Source organism: Echiichthys vipera (genome assembly GCF_963691815.1).
Source record: "Echiichthys vipera genome assembly, chromosome: 22".
Classification (NCBI taxonomy): Eukaryota; Metazoa; Chordata; class Actinopteri; order Perciformes; family Trachinidae; genus Echiichthys; species Echiichthys vipera.
This window is the reverse complement of record NC_139847.1, coordinates 16,992,002-17,010,042: the sequence shown is the minus strand read 5'-3', so window position 1 is coordinate 17,010,042 and position 18,041 is coordinate 16,992,002. Positions and strand designations below refer to the sequence as shown.

Below are 18,041 nucleotides of genomic sequence, written 5' to 3'. Positions count from 1 at the left end.
AGGGAATGGTAAGGTATCTAAGTTCCACCAAGAAGTTACCCTTTGACTATAGCATTTACGTTTTTCTGCTAATGAGTGTCAAGAATGTCATTCCATTTTGCTGAGTCCCTCCATAAAGTGTCTACAACAGCTGGATTCCACTCATGCTCATTTGAACTCAAAATAAGGATCGCTTAAAAAATGGCCTGAGACAAATAAATCACTTGCTTTTGTAACAATATCATCTAGATTATATTAGTCCCTCGGTTATATTAACATTTGAAAAAGTTTAAATGGACTTTGGGCCTATATTAAAAAGAAACTGTTCAGAAAAGATGTATATCAAACAATAAAAAGTCCTTTATTGCCATCAGAACATGAGTGAGAAAACCAGAGACAAAATCTGACAGAGTGAGGAGTCGACTGTACAACCAGCATCCACACACACACACACACGCGCGCAAACACACACACACAAACACACACACACACACACAAACACACACACACACACACAGACACACGCAGTAGCCAGCAGTCTTTCAAGAGGACGCGAGGGGTACAGATACATAAGGATATACAGTACTCACACAATGAGGTATAAAGATAAACACAAACGTACAAGATAGGGCGTCATCCTCCACTCGCACACATGCAACTGAACCGAAGTACAAATACTCAAGTGCTCGTTCATTCTTTAAAAACACAACATACAGGTGAGCAGAAATGTATGACAGCAGCATCTGGGTCATCTCAACCACGCTCCCATTCATCTGTCTCTCAAAACCTTTGGTCGGCTGCTTGTCACGCACAACGTCGCCCTTGTAATTTAACACTTTGGGAAACTGGTGAGCGAAGGAACGGGCTCCTTCCTGACTCGTTTCCGCAGAGAGAAACCCGGGCGTTCTGGGCAGATGAGCGGGGAGGTGATATGTTTTTGAAGTCACAAATAGTTTCTCTCTCTTTCTCTCTTCAAGGTAGAGTTTCTACGTTAGTTGGACATTCAATGTGTACATTAGCAGCAATTCTAGTGAATGAAACAATGGCTTTGTAAGTCAGATTAATAACACCCTCTCCTCATGCACGGGACAGGCACCACCTAATACTCGTTAACTGAACGCCATGCAAGTTAGAAAAATAGACTGCAAACTCACAAGACAGAGAAATCAAAGTTCATCTCCAGAGCAGAGGTTGATTTCACTTCAATTTTTTATTTCATATTTTCTAAGATGTGGAAATTGCAACAAAAAAAACTTGAGAGCGGTAACCAAGACAACAGTAACAACATGAGCAGAGAGCCACTGAGGTTTCCAGTCCCTCTCTTGCTCCATTTGTGAACCCAAACTGCCAGGTACAAGACAGACACCTCGCTTGTTTTGTTCCGTTTTCTGGTACCGTCCTCTACTTTGCGCCATGCGGGCGACCACGCCGACTTCAACGCACCCGGTGTGTGTGTGTGTGCCTATTGTGTGTATCCTGTAAGTGTGGGCCTGTGTGTCATGTGGCTCTCATGTCATTTGAAGCTGTCCCAATCCCACAGTCTGCAGTTTCCAGGCCCTCCTCCCCCACATGCAGCACCTGTCCCAGAAAGGTGGTCGCCCTCGTGTGCATCCGGAGCTGTGCGCTGCAGTGGTTTATCAAGACACAAGTGTGACTGGAAGCTAGCACCGCAGCCCCCTCCGACACAGAGAAAGAGGCACGGTATAGTTTTCTTTAAGTCTAAATCTATAGTTCAAGTCTGCCGTCTGTCTGGTCTCAGCCTGTCCTGTTTACAAGGCTGTATGGGAGCCACCCTGGACCCTCAAAAGACCTACAACAGGCAAGAGGAGGAAGACACCCCTTAGGCCTGATGATAAATAGAGACGCCTCATCGTGCGACCCGCCCAGGGCTGCGTTACATTTTCTTCTCACCCACTCCCAGTTTTGTTTTGTGGTTGCCAAATATCTCAACGGTGCACACAAAAACACACATACGCGCGCGCGCGCACACGTAAGTACAGGCACGCACCGACCCCTACGCTGTCCATTCTACTCGGAATGAGGACAAGCGTCTTGCAATTTCGTGTTTGGCACCAGACGTCTTTATCCTCGCGTTGGCCAGCCACTTTCTCCTTTTCTGTATCCTCTTTTCACTCATCACTCGCTCACAGGTCTGATCTCTTAGAATCACATCAAACCTGGTAGAACACCTCTCCCTCTTTTCTTCCTCTTGGGAAACAAAAACAAACTTAATGGAAAACTCAAGTTTTTTTTTTTATTATATATTTTTTTTTTCAAATTCAAGGCACAATGTCTATCAATATTCCAATCTGTCTGTCTGTCTCCACTCCCAGGTTCAGGGTGCGACCGTCGTGTCACATAAGCTATTGGACTGTCTGCTTGTACGCCACTCCCTACAGCTGACATCTCTCTAGTCTGCACTTTAACACTGTTAAGAGACGCGTCTGTTTTGGTTGAGAGAGCGACCGCCAAGTCCAAACCAGTGATAAACAATGAACAAAATCAACATAACAAAAAGACACAAATAAAGACAACCGTTTCAAAAACAAAGTAAAGTCTCGTCCTGTTTCTCGTGTTTCATATTTTTAAAAATCAAGTCACAACCACCAGCTCTTTTTTGGCAAGCTAGTTGTTTTTTTTTAAATAAGCACTAAGTACTGATAGATAGGATAGCATACACCGTTAACGTGTGTTTTTAAGTAGATGCGTTTGTCGTTTTTTTGTACTTTTTCACTCTCATAGTATGAATTCAGGTATTTTGTCAGGTACTTTTCACTCATCTGTTTAAGGTTTAAGTTAATGCAAGCAGGGACAGAGTTTGCCATGGAGTCTTGCTCTAGACTTGGATTCGCGCGGGGCAGGGCCGTCTCTTTACGAGACCCCGTTGACCAAGGTCAGGGTCTCGCTGGCCGAGGTCATGCCTTTGCTGGGGGAACCCTTTGAGGGTGTCCGCTCGTCCTTTGTGGCGCTGGTCCCGTTCTCCTATGGGGACAAAAGATGGAAAAAGGTGAAAATGGCCCAACTGTCTGGTTTATATCAATGAGACTAAGGCTGAGGTCACTGTGTACGTTTGTGCCTGTACCTTGGGCTCGGGACCAGCGTGGTTTTCCTTCTGGGGCAGGTTCTGTCTACTCTGGGACTCAGGTCGAGATATGTAGTCAGCAACAGTCACTGTAAACATTGAAATCTGTTAGCTAGAAAAAATTCTGGGAGCTACATTGTGCATACAGTACAGTCCAGAGATTCAGAAGGCTGTGGTATTTTATCACATGCTTTCAAACAATATACAACAAAGACTATCAAGCTGGCCAACAGATAGCGGTTTCAAGGCAAATGATCAATGCGGATTATATTGATATAGCCTGGGAACCAGACAAATCTGCTGAGCTCATGTTTCATTTGCTCTGGCAGGTACATTTCGCCCCGCTCACATTCACACACATTTCCAGTAACTTCAGATCCGACGGCCAATTACTGCAGTTTATCTAGTGTAGGACGGGGTTGAGGTAATGACTGACAGAAGAGCTTCATGCTTGAACGTAGTTACAGCAGCACCGTAACTCAAAAATGTGAGGGTCCCCGCACATTTTAATGTACTGTTTAGCTGTTATTTGAAAGTTTGTGACCCGGTTGCCACTGATTTTACTGCTTCAACACAGACCAAGCACCGCCAGGTCGTTTCGCTGCTCTGATTGGTTAAAGGTCTTTCTAATTGCTTCCAGTGGCATTTTGGTCTGCACCATTCATTGATAACACACCTTAGAAGTGGAAAAAGAACGGAGAGACTAAATGCCTTTATTCCTCACGTGATTAATTTGCACGTCAGTGTGTTTATTTTTGTCATGAGTACTTAACACAGGGAATGGGAATATCACAAGGCAAAAAAGTGACATTTCTTTTTTCAGAAAGAATTACGTCTCCAAATACAAATATTCATTCATTCATCTTCAACCGCTTATCCCGGGGTCGGGGTCGCGGGGGTGCTGGAGCCGATCCCAAAATGTGAAAATTATAATTCAACAACAACACAGAAGCACCTTAGTACAATTTAAACTTTACTCCTTTCTATCTTGACAAAGGCAGCATATACCAGATAATAAAAGCCTGAGGCTGCATAACTGTCGAGCAGAACTAATAGGAAATTCGGAGCAGAGCATTTCTGTGTTGTTTATTTGTCACGTCTGTGGTGTGTAACGACCTTAATATGCATTTGCGAATTACTCTGGAGATGGCAGTCTAATTCTGAAGACGAAAATGTTAACTCCTAAAACATGGTGACTCACCACTTTCACCTGGCTGTCTGTCACGGCTGGCTGAACCTCCCTCTGGGCGGTTGCCACGGTTACGACGACGGCGGCTTCGGTTGCGACGCTGAGGTCTTGCTTCTTCATCTAACAGTTGTATGAGAAAAAATGGGTTACGGCCTCTGATAATGTCACACCTCTTTGCTTTCACTAACAAAGTGCATTCCTACTTTGAGCCCACCATTTCGGTTTTCACAAATGACCATGCAACAGAGATGAGAATACAACGCTCAAGTTCTTACCCAGTCCGTTCTCGCTTGGGGCGGCCTGACCGTCCGACTCTCCGGCAGCGTCCATCAAGCTGGGCTCCTGGTCGTTGCGGCGACGTCGAGAGCGTCTGCGACGGTCTCCTGCCATGCCATCACTGATGTCTGCGTCGGCCAGCTCTCCCTCCCCCTCCAGCAGGGAGTATGGGTTACTGTCCGGGTCCCTCAGCACTGGATATGTCACAGAAAATGATTATTGCAACCACACTTGCCTAATCTGATTTAATTTTATGTATTTGCTTCAGTTTAACACAAAGACTGCCTACAGCAGACTGTGAATATCCTTCTAAAGCAAACTTTACTAGAAAGACAATTCTACAGAGGCTTAAAGGCCGACCTATACAGGCCTTACACATCTTACCATTAAACTGAACATGCGCTTTAACTACCTGAGCTGATTGAGTTGGAAGGCTTGGACCCTGGCCCTCCGCGGCCTCGTCCTGAGTTTGAGCCTCTGCCCCTGCCGCCCCTTCGGGAGCCTCTCTCATCGCCCCCGATGCCACGAGGCCGCTGGTCTCGCTCGCTAATGTCCTCTGACTCAGAAGCATTGGACAGTTCGGAGTTTGTGCCTGGATCAAGCAGAGACAAGTATAGTAAAACACAAACACAGACATATGACTTTTTAAATGACAGAACTATCTGCTGTTCCCTGTATTACTCTCAAATGTGTAATGCTTCGGCTCCTTCATTCTCACCATATCCAGAGTACTGGCTGTTGGAGGCCCTGCGCCCTCTGCCGCGGCCTCCATAGGTGCGAGAGGTGTGGAGTGAGTTGCTGCTCTCATCTGTCAAGTAGCCCTTCTCCCGCTCAACACCAGGGCCCCCGGTTCGGCTCGGAGGCGCGCGGTACCCGACCCCGATCTGACGGAGCTGCTCGTCAATCTGGAGGCGCTCGAGGCGTAGCTGCTCCACTTCCTTCAGGACAGGGATGTTGACAGTTGTAGATAGTGTGCACTTCATAGCCTGTTCCTCAGCACATGGTTTATTGAAATGTTTAGAAAAAAATCCCCGCCCTCCCTGCACCTTGATGTCCGCCTGTTATTTAGCACAAATGGTTGGGAGATAATAACTCAGATAAACAAATCTAAAAAAAGTTAGTAAAATGGCATTAATGGCACCAATACTAAACATATTATATTATTGCATCTTCCCTAACGTTCAGTGAAACATAAGCATAACATAACCTGAGCCCACCCCCCTAAAATAATACAGCGTGCCAAACATCCTTCCACTGATTGCAGATCATCTCACCAACAGGTATTATCAGGTGAACTACAAGAACAAGGATTGCAATGACTTAACGCAATCAAACAAGGATAATTAAAAGGTTAGATTTTAGAACGCAAGCATGGTTGTAAGAATTATTATTTAATCTACAAAAAAGTCAATTGCAGTATTTCAGTGCTTTCTGACTTTTATTTTGGTTACCTGTGCTGATTTGCAATTGTTTCACGACAGACCCCTCTGTTCTGCTTTTAAAATACCACACACACAACTTATGCCGTGTTGAGCTGGGACCAAAAAACCAGGGTATGAACACATGTGCTGTGGTTTTGTGCTTGTCATTAATTCCACCACTCTACCACTAAGTGGCAGTAATGCCTAAAGTTCAGTGTTCCAACCAGATAAGACTGTCTTATCCAACCCCCGAATACCCTGAACATTACCATTTTGACAGAACACCCACTTCTGCTGAAAGTTTTGACTGATGGCTTAGATTGATTAGTTTGTAGAATCAAGGTTATGGAAAGAATGTTTTATTGATAGGAAAACAGCTGAAGTGTTCTGACCGTGAATGACAAACTTGATGTGATATCACACCGTGTAGGTGAAAATGGTCCCCTCTCTTTTTAATCTCTTGTAAAAAAAAAAAAAAAGTCTAAATCAATAGCACATTACTAGTTATACGGATAGCTGAAAGAGCTTCACAGTGTTTTTGTACAGATGCCAAAACTGATAAAACAGTAAAGCCCTGATCTGTGTCAGGAACCAAAAAAATAGAAAAGACAGGTATTGAAAAGGAATACTAACATTGGTGAGTCACTGTTACAGTTTAAACAGTAATTCCCACAATACCCAAACTACATAATATCATTTTGCTGGGAATCCTGGACAACCATTCCACACGTGACAACCAACGCTCTCACTCACAACACTAACAAACACAAAGCTACAGCCTGGATAAAGTTAAAACTATCAGTTTATCGTTTTTAAATCAGGATTATCTTTTGGGAGTATCACTGTTTCATAGCCACATTTGCCATTTTCCATTGATGAGGGGGGTGGGCACTGGCGTCTAATGGCAGCAGTGCAAAGACAGCAGTTTCTATGGTGGTTTAGTGGTGGGTGATTTGGAGAAGGGGCTCTCACTTCACAGTGTGACAGCTGCCTCCACCAACGACAGCTGAACTTCAAGGGGGGCGTGAAGGAAGCGAGGCGGGGCGGGGGCCTGGTGTTATTTTTGGTGGCTGAGGGTCCAGATAGCTGGTAATCTAAACTCATGTGTACCCTTCACCCCATCCCAGAGAGAGGGGCTATTTATAAAAAGCACATGAAGTAAGGGCAAAACGAGGTGCTCTCAGCAGCTTTCCTCATGGTGCTGGGCAGCAGGGAAACAGGTGAGAAATATGAAAAGACCCTGCACATACGCCCACATTTTCCAGCAGCAGCCAAACTCTTACCGCACATAAAGGACCTGCGCTTCTAAGAAACACGTTTCCTTGACAAAGTATCCAGATATTCTGAGCAGAAACCCATTTATGGAATCAATTTCAAAGTAAAAACGGCAGTTGTATGACAGCAACATAGAAAAGGCTAGTGCCGCCATCTACTGGTGAACATGGAGGATCGACTAACCTGGAGATAGGAAACATGGTACTCCAACAGAGCCTGAGCATTGCTGATGTTCTCTTTAGTTCCCACAAACACAAAGGGAACCAGGCCCTGATTAAACACACAGAGGGAGAGATGAAGAGTTTAGTGTCTTTAAAAAAACAAAACAGATAATCATCACTTTTAAATACTGAGCGCCATTATCAGGGAGATTTGACTGATTAGGAAACAGTTCAGAGATTGGTCAAAAATAACATTTGTAGTGGTGAATTACAAAACATTTCTGGAATAATTAGTATGCTTAAAAAAATCCCCCCAAAAATCACATCAAACACACTCAGCAGAAACATATCAAAACATCAGAGACAACAGACAGCTAAGTGCCCACACAGCTAACAAATGCTGTGCGGTGGGCTGTGTGCATTGAAAGCAAAGAAAACATAAGTGCTAGCAAGCCTGGGCATGTTCTCATTTGTCCAGGTCGTCGTTATCCCCAAAGCAATTTCAGTCAAAAGCAACTGGACTTGGTTATTTGTCTAGGAAGAAGTTTCACCTCTCATCCAAGAGGCTTCATCAGTTCATGTACGCATCTGACTAGACTCTTGACCTCCTGGATGAGAGGTGAAACGTCTTCCTAGACAAATAACCAAGTCCAGTTGCTTTTGACTGAAATTGCTTTGGGGATAAGCGCTAGTGACAAAACAAGAGAGACAAAGCAGCAGAACGGAGCAGTGTCAAAGCAGACAGCACATGGAATTCTACGCTCTGCTGCAGTTAATAAGCTTTGCTTTTTGGAGAGCAGAGGGGGTGGGGGGTTTATAAGGGACTGGAAGGCCAGTCGAGCGGTCCATTCACCTCTTTGCTGCTGGCAGTGTCGTCCCTGCCTGCCCCCTGCCTGCCTACCTCCTCCCGGGGAAGTTTTTTGTCGTTGTCTCCTTCAATCCTGACACGCACCACGCCCGACTTGTCCACAATCTCCTGAATGACTTTGCCGTTTTTGCCGATGACTTTGCCTACATTTGAAAGAAACAAGAAAGAGGGTTAAAAGAATGTCATGTAAATAAGACTGTATATATGTTCAGTTATGAGTATGTAAAGTGAGGCTGTCAGCAACCAAATGAGCTCCCTCACGAATATAGCTCACTCACCTACAAGGTTCCTGGGTACCTGAAAGTAGTCTTCTTTGAACTCAAGGTACTCTCTGGCCTGCTTTACTGCCTCTGGGCTCTGTAACACAGCGCAAACATTAAACCAAATGACATAACAGAATATAAATCAATATATTGGGATAAGAATTGACATACATGACACACAAGCTGATTAAGTAGCATACCTCTCCGTAGATCCTGAATGTACAGCTTTCCTCCTCCAACTCGATAGCTGTGACACCAGGCACCTTCCTTGCCTGTTGGATGTTGGCACCATGAGAGCCGATGGCTAGGCCCATCAGGTCCTCCCTGACCTTCACCTCCTCCTGGTATGCTGATGCCAACTGCTTACTTGTCTGGGAGGGGGTACACATAGGTGGTTTGTGTGCAAATATGTAAACTAAGCCAAAATGTTTGCAGAGGGCTTCTAAATTTTCCATCACAAATATCCATGCGTACAGGCAAAAGTAAAAAAAAAAAAAAAAAAAAAAAAGAGTGCGTTTACCTCCAAATGTTTGGTGGCTTCTTCGTTGCGGGACATTAGCATGAGCTTGGTACGGATACTGCGAAAATGCATGTCGCTCAGAAGAGTTGCTCGCTTTACCGTGGTTTCGTTTGTAGACTGGAGATGACACAAAAAGGGATAAAGTTACAGTTAAACCAGTGTTTGTTAATGAGTGTATTAGGAGACCTTAATAAGTAGTGAAAGTTTGAAAAATGAGGATTCAGAATTTTGTCATTTCATCCGTCTTGTCTAAAAATATGCATGACTGTATGTAATATTTCCTTGTCTGTGGATATGTATGTAAACGGTAATTTGCTTGTTCCTGAGGCAAGAATCAACTGAATGCAAGTGTATATTCAGAGCACTGACCAGCACAATGAGTTCGTGTGTTTGGGCACTGTAGAAGATGCAGTTGGCTCCGATTGCTTTCCTGAAGTCTTTGTGAATGTTGTCATTTTCACAGCTGTCAATAAGAAAACAATCCACAGGACAGTCAGCCTTGTTATTCATTTGGCAGCAGTGGGCCATTATTATTTACACCACTGCTCACAGACACAACAAAGAATGGTGTTTCAACATGTAAAATCATCCATTCATACACACACAAAAATCTCAATGAATCATTTACTTTTTTTTCTTTTTACTACAGTTATTTCTGCCACTGTTCAACGTCCAGGTCTTAAGCTTGGTGAAATGATGATGTTAATTCAAATCAATCCATCTTCAGGGTGTAAATTTGACAATGTAAAGACACTCACATGTCCCTCAGGTCTTCTGGGACAGGGATAGGGACCTTGTGGAAGGAGGTTCGAGAGGAAGGGCTGTTGGGGTTGAGGGGCCTGATGCGCTCTGCTGTGACAATCTCGTTGTATGTGGCGTCGCATGCAGCATATTCAATCACATAGAACTGAGAACAGCCCAAGAGATACAGATTTTAATAGCCAGAAATGTCCAACACATGAAAATTTAACTTCCCGGGTTACCGATGTGAATTTAAAAGCAAATAAACACTATGAAGCCAAGATATACACAGAGCAGAACTGCTGTGTTCAATCCATATAAAAATCCTGAATCAGCTTCAAAATTAAACATGAATTAATGTCGCTCACAAACTAAGAACTAAACTTAACGTAAAAATCCATTTATCCTGTAGCTTCAATCATTTATTTAATGTATTTGCCAGTTTCTAAGATGAACAGATGTGTACCAGAGTGAGATGCAGAGAAACATGAAAAAATGTAGAGAAAAATGAATAAATATAGAGAAAGAAAGAGAGTCATGAGAGTGAGGCAGTGAGATGAACACTGCACACACCATGCTCAAAGGACAGAATTAAAGCCATCAGTCAATGCTAGACATTCCTGCAGGCTCTTATCAGACTGCTCCAAATAACAGCACTACACCAGCAGCAACTCCCCTGACGCAGTAGCACTACAACTCTGTCCTTTCCATATCCCACTGACCCACTATTCAAACTGCAGCTTGTGCTGGTGACAAGAGCCAGTTCTGGTTCTTGATTATTAGAAACTTCAAAAGAATGTGTCAAAATCTGCCAGTTGGATTGAGCCTGGTGCAAATCCATTTTGTCAGAAGAAGTCAGTGTGAAGAAAAAGCATGGGATGCATGGGAAATATAATTGGAAGGAACGATGTCAGACCTCATCAGGACATACTGGCTCTTTGAGCTCATTACCCAGCAGTACTTATCATACTACAGACCCGTCTTCCCTCTACAGCATACAGCAGTACTCAGAGCTCAATAGACTGTTACTCACAAAACAACAAAACAATGATGACAGAATTAAAGAGAATAGTTACTTAGCCTCTATTACTAGCCTTACAGTATATTAAATACAGAGGAGGCTATGCTAGCTGGATCTTATCACCAACACAAGGTATCATGTCCCTAATAATAACAATAATAATATTAATTTTTGTTTCTGCATCATTCAAGTCACTGTGAAAATCAGGCAAATAGAGCGGACTGAAAAGCAACTGCTCTGCTGTGGTTTATGATAAGACAAAGAAACCGCATCATTCGGTGTGATTTACTGCTGTGTGACTGTGTTATTTGAATGAATGGAGACTTGCAGAGGTGGAAAGGTGATATGAAAACACCATGGAGACAAAACACACGTCTCCATGAAAGAGAGGAGGCTCAGTACTTTTTTTTTCCTCGACTGCTTTAGTGTGCATCAGCAATGACACCATTTGTAAATTAAGTTTAAGGTTGTTGTTTTTTTGTTTTTTTACCGCTTATCAATTGTTGGATCAGATATACTTTAATAATCCCAGGGGGGGGAAATGATTTCATAAATTATGTCATCCATTAATGTTCCTTGGTTCCTAGAAGCACTTACCTCTCCCTTCATCATTCTGACTCTGGCCAGCCACCAGCCACATGGCTCCTGTTCGTTGGCCCTAGAGTAAACCTGTAAGGAAATGCATAGTGATTGACAGCTGCGCCACAGACTAAACAACTACAATTTGTACACAATTCAACTGTGCTTCAAACTGTTTGAAATGGAAAGCACGATGTGAGGATGGTGAACATGGTCTTTGCTGCAAAAGTAAACATGATTCACAACTAACTAGTATTGTGTGATATGGAAAAAATGCTAAATTTGTGAGGTAAAATGGTTGGATTTTGCAAAGACAATATGAGATGTTGTAAAACAAAAGACTCAAGTGTCCAAATGTTAGAAACAATTTATGACAGCTCGTAAGAAATTAAAGTAATATATTATTCAGCTTTCACAACAAACAACTTATACATGCCCAATAGGCAAATAAAAATGTATCCGATTCTAATCTGCTGCCCAAAAAAATTTAGATTTTAAACAACTTTTAAGCAGCAGTGTGCCATAAGATGTTTTATATTAAGACAACTCATTTAAAAAGGACATAACAGTAAGATACTGTAGTTTCACTTTAGATTTTTCATAATTCAAAAGGTCATATGGATGTCAGTCACGATTAAATCTAGTCAATTATGGTCCCTGTGGTGAAGTGCAAAGACACTTAGGCCTTGAGACAAGAAGTTAGTGAAAACTCAAGTGGATGGGCTGAGTAAGAGAGACTCAAAGTGGCAGGTCTTACCTCCACCTCCTCTCCTTCACCAATATCCTTGTTAAAGTCGGCTGGAGGAGGCAACCGCACATCGCTGAAGGGTAACTGTCTCTCTGGCTGCCAGCTGTGGCAAGACAACAAGGAGAAAACACAAACACGTGTCAGCTTATCAACAACCACAATTAACAACATAGAAAACTGTTACATAGATAAATCAGTCTATATCAAGCGCTGCCCTCATATATTGGGATTGAAATAACATGGGTGTATTACCCACTCACTGCTGTGCAACACATTAAGAGACAATGAAAAAATTATAATCGCTTGTTAAATTTAATGAGGAAGTTTGAGGAACTGTGTGTGGACAGTGAGTGACTATGTATGATGTCCTTTTACATGAAAAAGAGGTGGAAATAGCTCATAACAGTGTCATAAAGGTCAGAAAATGACTGGCATATTTGGTATTGATTTCTAAAAAAAGACCTCTCAAGTTCATTTTGAATCTTAGATTTAGAAAATATTTCTATTCAAGTGCTTTATTACTATAATTTAAAGTGTTCATGTATTCGCTATTTTATACAACCAGCTACTTCAACAACTCCATGTGCTCAGAGAAAGTAAAAGGAGAAGGGGTGTAGGAACCATCCCAAAAACGACACAGGCCACCGTACTGCCATCCCTCCCACCCTGCATACCTTGGGTCACTATTTTTAGGGACACCCTTCTCTACACCATGAGCCAAGTAGATAAAGAGGGACCAGGGGGATGGGCGTGTAGTTGAAAGGGACAGTAGGTGGGACGACTGAAGGAGTATAGGAAAGCATGCTATCAGGATGGCAAGGGCAGGAGGGATCAGACTCGGAGCAGGAGGTAAAAAAACTGTTAGAGATGTGTACGGACAGCTGCATGCCAAGCACAGGTGCTGAAGGGGACAATATTGAAGGCCTGGGAGCAATCAATGTAACTCTCAAGTCACTACAGTTCATGCCTCATTCCCTCATGTACGAACTATTTTATCATGAAGCAGACATACAGGAGAGGTTAAAAGAAAGGGGAAACTTACTTGTTTTCAAAAACGATTGTGAGTGAGTCTTCATGGACATCTTTGATGTAACCCTTAAAGAAAAGCAGAGAGACAGAATTATTCACACAAATGAACATGATAGACAGTGATGAGGGGTGGGGCGGTGAGCATGTAAACAACAAGCAACTGTCACTGTTGCTGAAAAGGAGCATCTAGGGCCTTTTGGGAGCCAAGACATCAAATCCCTGACACACTTCTCTGGCTGTGAATTCTGTGCTGGATAAAGTGACGATAAACACTGACTGCTCCTGACAGCCTGGAGCTTTCTCTCTCTCACACACACACACAGAATTGAAATGCATGAGCCTTCTCTTTGTTTGTAAGTTGGAATACTACAGTTTTGCAAGAGGTATGTTCATGAGGCCATGTATATGGGAAAGGCAGGCGCCCACTCAGCCTAACCTATATGGACATATGAGGTAGTCCAGAGATAACTTCTACGAGAGAGATCACTTTAACATGTTTCTTGTCCATCGTGACCATCCAAAAATCTGTCACAGCGTGTCATAAACTTTACCCAACAACCCCCACCACCAAGCAATGACGAGATGGGAGGAAAGTGGTGGGTGTGGCATGTATCTCAGTGTGACAATACCGTATATGGGACAGAGAGGTCAGGCAGTATCATGCAAGCATGCATGGCTTCGGAGTGGGGGTGTGGATTCACCTGCTTGGAAGGTGCTGCCTTTGCATTACAAGAGCTGGCTAGAGTTTCAGCCTGGATCATGGGGGAATGTGTGTGTAGACAGTGGGATTTTTACACCCTTTTCCATCCCTTAAGCAGTCCACTCTGACGTCAACTCTTTATCAATCCCAACCCATTGCTGCTCTGAGATGGTCCTAGTCAGGTCTGACTGAAAAAGTGTCCATCATCGAATTTACAGAGTTCATATTAGGAGACAGCTGCATGTGCATGTTATGTCAGGTTGAGTATTACTTCCACCAAGTACTACCAGGTCAAAGGGCAGGCAAGCCCTCTTTCTAGCATGACATGACTGGGGGAAAGGCGGGGGCAGAGAGGTGTCACGGGCAGCTTCATAATGATGCCCTGTCGTCCTCAGCACAGCAGCCACATGGAGGTCCATGTGATAAGCAAGACCTTTTGGACCATGGGAGGTTGGCAACCGTTCTCTTGCACAGAAATGGACTAGATGGGATAATTGTATTTTTCCACACAAGAAGCCATTGCGTTGATATACTTATTTGGCTGATAACATCTAAATAAATGTGCAAATATTGATACAAGCTATCCAGCCCCCCAAAAAAAGTAGAAAATCACTCAATTAACATAGAAAACGGTTTGAATCCTCATTTATGCCTTTATCAGCTTGTCTGTGTTTTGCTGATACAAAGACGCAGATCAAACGCAAGATGTAGATTAACACAGGTTCATGGATTAAAATCCTGATTCCCAATTAAAAAGTAATAACAAACCAACTCATACTGACACCCAGGTGAATAAAGTGCCTTTAAAAAGCTCAATCATTTTACCCCATTTGTAGCAATAAATGTTTTTACCCCTCTCTCTCTCCCATCAACAACATCGTGAATGTGACATTTATGTCACCAACGCAGTTAAGTGTCCAGCTCATCCACAAAATGAGAGCTGTGAGATAACCGACTTAATAGAGGAGTGGAAGAGTTCATTCATGCCGGAGCCAAACTGTCACCCTGTAAAACAGAACGACAGGTGAAGCGCCATGAGGAGAGTAAATATAGGCTCGTCTCTAAGCCACCATGCGGTCGCTCGGCAATCTGAACACCCAAAGACAGAAGGGAACATGGGGAAATACGCCTGTTTCAGCAGAGCAAAAACATAAAAAAATGTCTCAAAGTTTAAGAGTAGAATGCTGTTGTGTATTAGTGTGTGTGTGTGTGTGTGTGTGTGTGTGTGTGTGTGTGTGTGTGTGTGTGTGTGTGTGTGTGTGTGTGTGGGGTTACCTTCATTGGGTTTTGAACAGACATTTTATGAAATCCTAAATTATATGATAACCTACAATATTCTCCAAGACCCAAATCTGTAGGTCTGACTAAAAAAACGCTGATATTTAAACTGTCATTTAATAAAAAATGTATATAGGTTGCACACATGTATAAAATTTAATTTGAAGTCACTGAGTTGCCATCTTCATGTGATGCTTGAAAACGAGCTGTGCCATAACAGCAACAAAGACTGGAAGTCATGTGTCTGGATATGAAACTATACTTTCTTTTGAAAATGAGGCAGAATTGAAACAGAAACTGAGACTCGAATCCTTTCTTATGGTTCAGTAGTGTCGCTAGAACTTGTGTTAGGTACAAAACAAATATAAAGAATATGAGCTTTGATGTAGCATCTCATCACCATCATACTTGTAAGCAGGAACAGCTGTCTGATTAGCAGCTTTAAATGTTTGCATCCCACATTTCAAGACAAAGCAACATGAGAAATACTGTATGTAATGTCATAATTATGGGAATCTGGCCCCAGTGGCATGTCTTTGTATTCTCATTGAAAATGTTTTTAAAAAATCACATATAGGCCATCCATAGTGATGACAAGTGTGCCTAGCTTCACGGCTAGCTGGAGCTAGCTACCCACCCTACAATGGAAGGCAGAACCATCCGTGTTTGTCTGAACTGGACCTAAGCTAACGTTAGTGAAACAGTTAATGGTTGTCTCGGGCTAACCCAGGAGAACGAAACCTAACAGCTTCCCCTGAAACAAAACTTTTAACTGGGACAACTACAAACTACGACTGTAACCAGGTTACCTTGTAGAAGGCCCCGTTCGAGCCGCGGACCTCCACGGCCAGCCCGTCCATACTCGTCGGTACGTCCCCAGGGCTGAGCTTGTCTGTAGCCGTTACGACTCCCGGCGAGTCCGGTAACGTGACAACCCCCGGCTTCAACGGCCCGTCGCCGCTCTCCGGTCGCTTGTGGATTTCCAGTGTTTCGGGTGGAGGGAGAGGGGCAGAGGAGAAGGGGTTGGGAAGATGGGTGTGATGGTGCCAACTAACGCGACGCAGACGCTGTCTCCAGCAGCAGCTTTAGTTGGAGCTCCGGTGTCCGTTTGTGCTTGAATGGGGGGTTCGCGAGCTGAAAGGCACCGCCACGAGCAACGGTGAAGTCTCGACGCACGCGAGGAGGAAAAGCAAGCTAATGACGCTACGGCAGGAGGATGCTAGCTGATGGATAATTAGCTGGGAGGCTAGCTATCAACACCTTGATCCCGTCAGTTTTCAGGGATGCTAAGCTTGCTAGCATTTGATAGCCTGGCTGCGTTTGTTGGTTGTGCGTGTGGCGCAGTCGTTGCGTTGATTAAATTCACAGAAGTCGTCACCGGGGGTCGTTTCTTTAGTCTGTGGTGCAGTTTTCAGCAGCGTTTCTTTCCCCAAAAAAGGCGTTTGAGATGCACAGCCACCCGGCGACTCCTTACTCCAACTACCCGTCCCCACAAACACACGCCGATAGAGTGAATCAGTGTGGGACTGAATGACCTCGAACACCCCACCCCTCCGTGACTAAAACCCGCCTATTAGGAAACCTGGGGTTCTGATTGGTCAAAGACCTCCTCAATCAACACCAGCTCTCCTTAATTGGTTCAGCAAATAAAGGTTGGTCCATAAATGTGACCAATTAAATCTGGAGAGTTGCACCCTCACACAATCCATTGGTTTTACTCCGTGTCAATTATAATTGTATTCAAATTGACTGGCTCTCATATCTTATTTTGCCCACTCATTGATGAGTGAGGACCACCAGCCATTGTGTAACGGTGAAGTTACTATAGGCTACATATTATGAATCGGGCAAAAGTTACATTAAATGTTCCAAACACCCACATTCAGAGTGGAAATCGCAACTTTTCATCTGGTCTAGACCCACAAAAGTGTAACTGGTCGCAACTTATTGCAGTAGAATAATGTGTAGCCTAAAGAAGAATAACACAGCGTGGACACATTTAGGTAAGGGTCTGGCTCCAAAGCATCCAGAATGCAGAATCAAGAAGACCAGACATGGGCACGGACTGAAACAGCTTTGAGAAGCACACAGGAGAGGCCAGAGGTCATGAGGGAAAGCCACACTAGAAATAGGCTCCTCACAGTTGTGGAACCCCTGATTCAGTATGGATAGAGTGTGACGTCCTTCTCAATCTGTTAATAATTTTTTTATATCTAACCAGCCTGCGAGAAATCCCCGACACAGCTTTTAAAATTGTGTACAGCAAAGAATTTAGAAAATGCTCCGAATAGATATTATTGACGATAGCAGAAAGTGTCTTTGGAGGCAGTAGCCCAACAAATGACAAGGCATATCATGTTATCTTCTCTTCGAATCAACTTTCAAGTAGTGATAATGATAGGTCATAATAATAATTATTTGAATTGTGAGCCCTAACCATCCCCCACCAACCCCCCACTATGGCTCCAGACTTGACTGTCACTTGACTTTGAATTCATCTTCTTTGCCACTACAGCAAGTGCAGAAAAAACTGAAACAAATCTGGCAACCAAAAAGAGAGGAACATGAAAACCTTATTGACCTTTAGATAAGCAAAACAAGACTTCTGCTTGCAATATCACCTCTGCCTTAAAGCTCAACAAGTTCTAGTAAAGCAACTTTACTGCCCACACCAACAGCAACAACTGGCCGTGCTGTTGCAAGCTAATGGTCAGGGCCAATTGGGAAAGAAAATACCACATGTAAAATGATGTTATGGGCCAGAAGAATCGTAGCCAGCATCAAAATATGATGAGAGACACCCTCTCCATGCAGCGAACAATCATAATACACTGAAACGTTTATGTTTATCGTCCGAGGGGGGAATCCAGTCCACACGATTGATTCCTAAACATCTACATCCATTTTCTTT

The 18,041-nt window shown here is 43.4% G+C and overlaps 1 protein-coding gene across 2 annotated transcripts; it reads right to left on the bottom strand.

The window, feature by feature from the left end:
* Positions 1 to 1,170: 1,170 nt before the first annotated feature.
* On the bottom strand, positions 1,171 to 16,635 carry fxr2 (FMR1 autosomal homolog 2). 2 transcript variants are annotated; one of them, XM_083937064.1, is made up of 17 exons: positions 15,940 to 16,635; positions 13,166 to 13,218; positions 12,133 to 12,226; positions 11,394 to 11,465; positions 9,793 to 9,941; positions 9,404 to 9,497; positions 9,035 to 9,151; positions 8,715 to 8,885; positions 8,530 to 8,608; positions 8,237 to 8,394; positions 7,406 to 7,492; positions 5,245 to 5,584; positions 4,939 to 5,118; positions 4,526 to 4,720; positions 4,263 to 4,370; positions 3,062 to 3,150; positions 1,171 to 2,961 (listed from the first exon to the last, which is right to left on the bottom strand). In XM_083937064.1, exons 1-17 carry the CDS (start codon positions 15,988 to 15,990, stop codon positions 2,851 to 2,853), a joined length of 2,148 nt encoding a protein of 715 aa, XP_083793190.1. In that variant the 5' UTR covers positions 15,991 to 16,635; the 3' UTR covers positions 1,171 to 2,850. The 2 variants fall into 2 exon arrangements, with proteins under 2 accessions (XP_083793190.1, XP_083793191.1); XM_083937065.1 differs by having other exon boundaries at positions 5,245 to 5,464.
* Positions 16,636 to 18,041: the final 1,406 nt, after the last annotated feature.

What these genes read in the sequence shown, in the direction of transcription:
- fxr2 (XM_083937064.1), bottom strand. Translation starts at nt 15,990, where the DNA reads ATGGACGGGCTGGCCGTGGAGGTCCGCGGCTCGAACGGGGCCTTCTAC. An exon ending in GGTACCCAGGAACCTTGTAG is followed by an intron (nt 8,395 to 8,529) that starts GTGAGTGAGCTA and finishes TTTCAAATGTAG; the next exon opens with GCAAAGTCATCGGCAAAAAC. An exon ending in CAGCCAGTACTCTGGATATG is followed by an intron (nt 5,119 to 5,244) that starts GTGAGAATGAAG and finishes TGCTTGATCCAG; the next exon opens with GCACAAACTCCGAACTGTCC.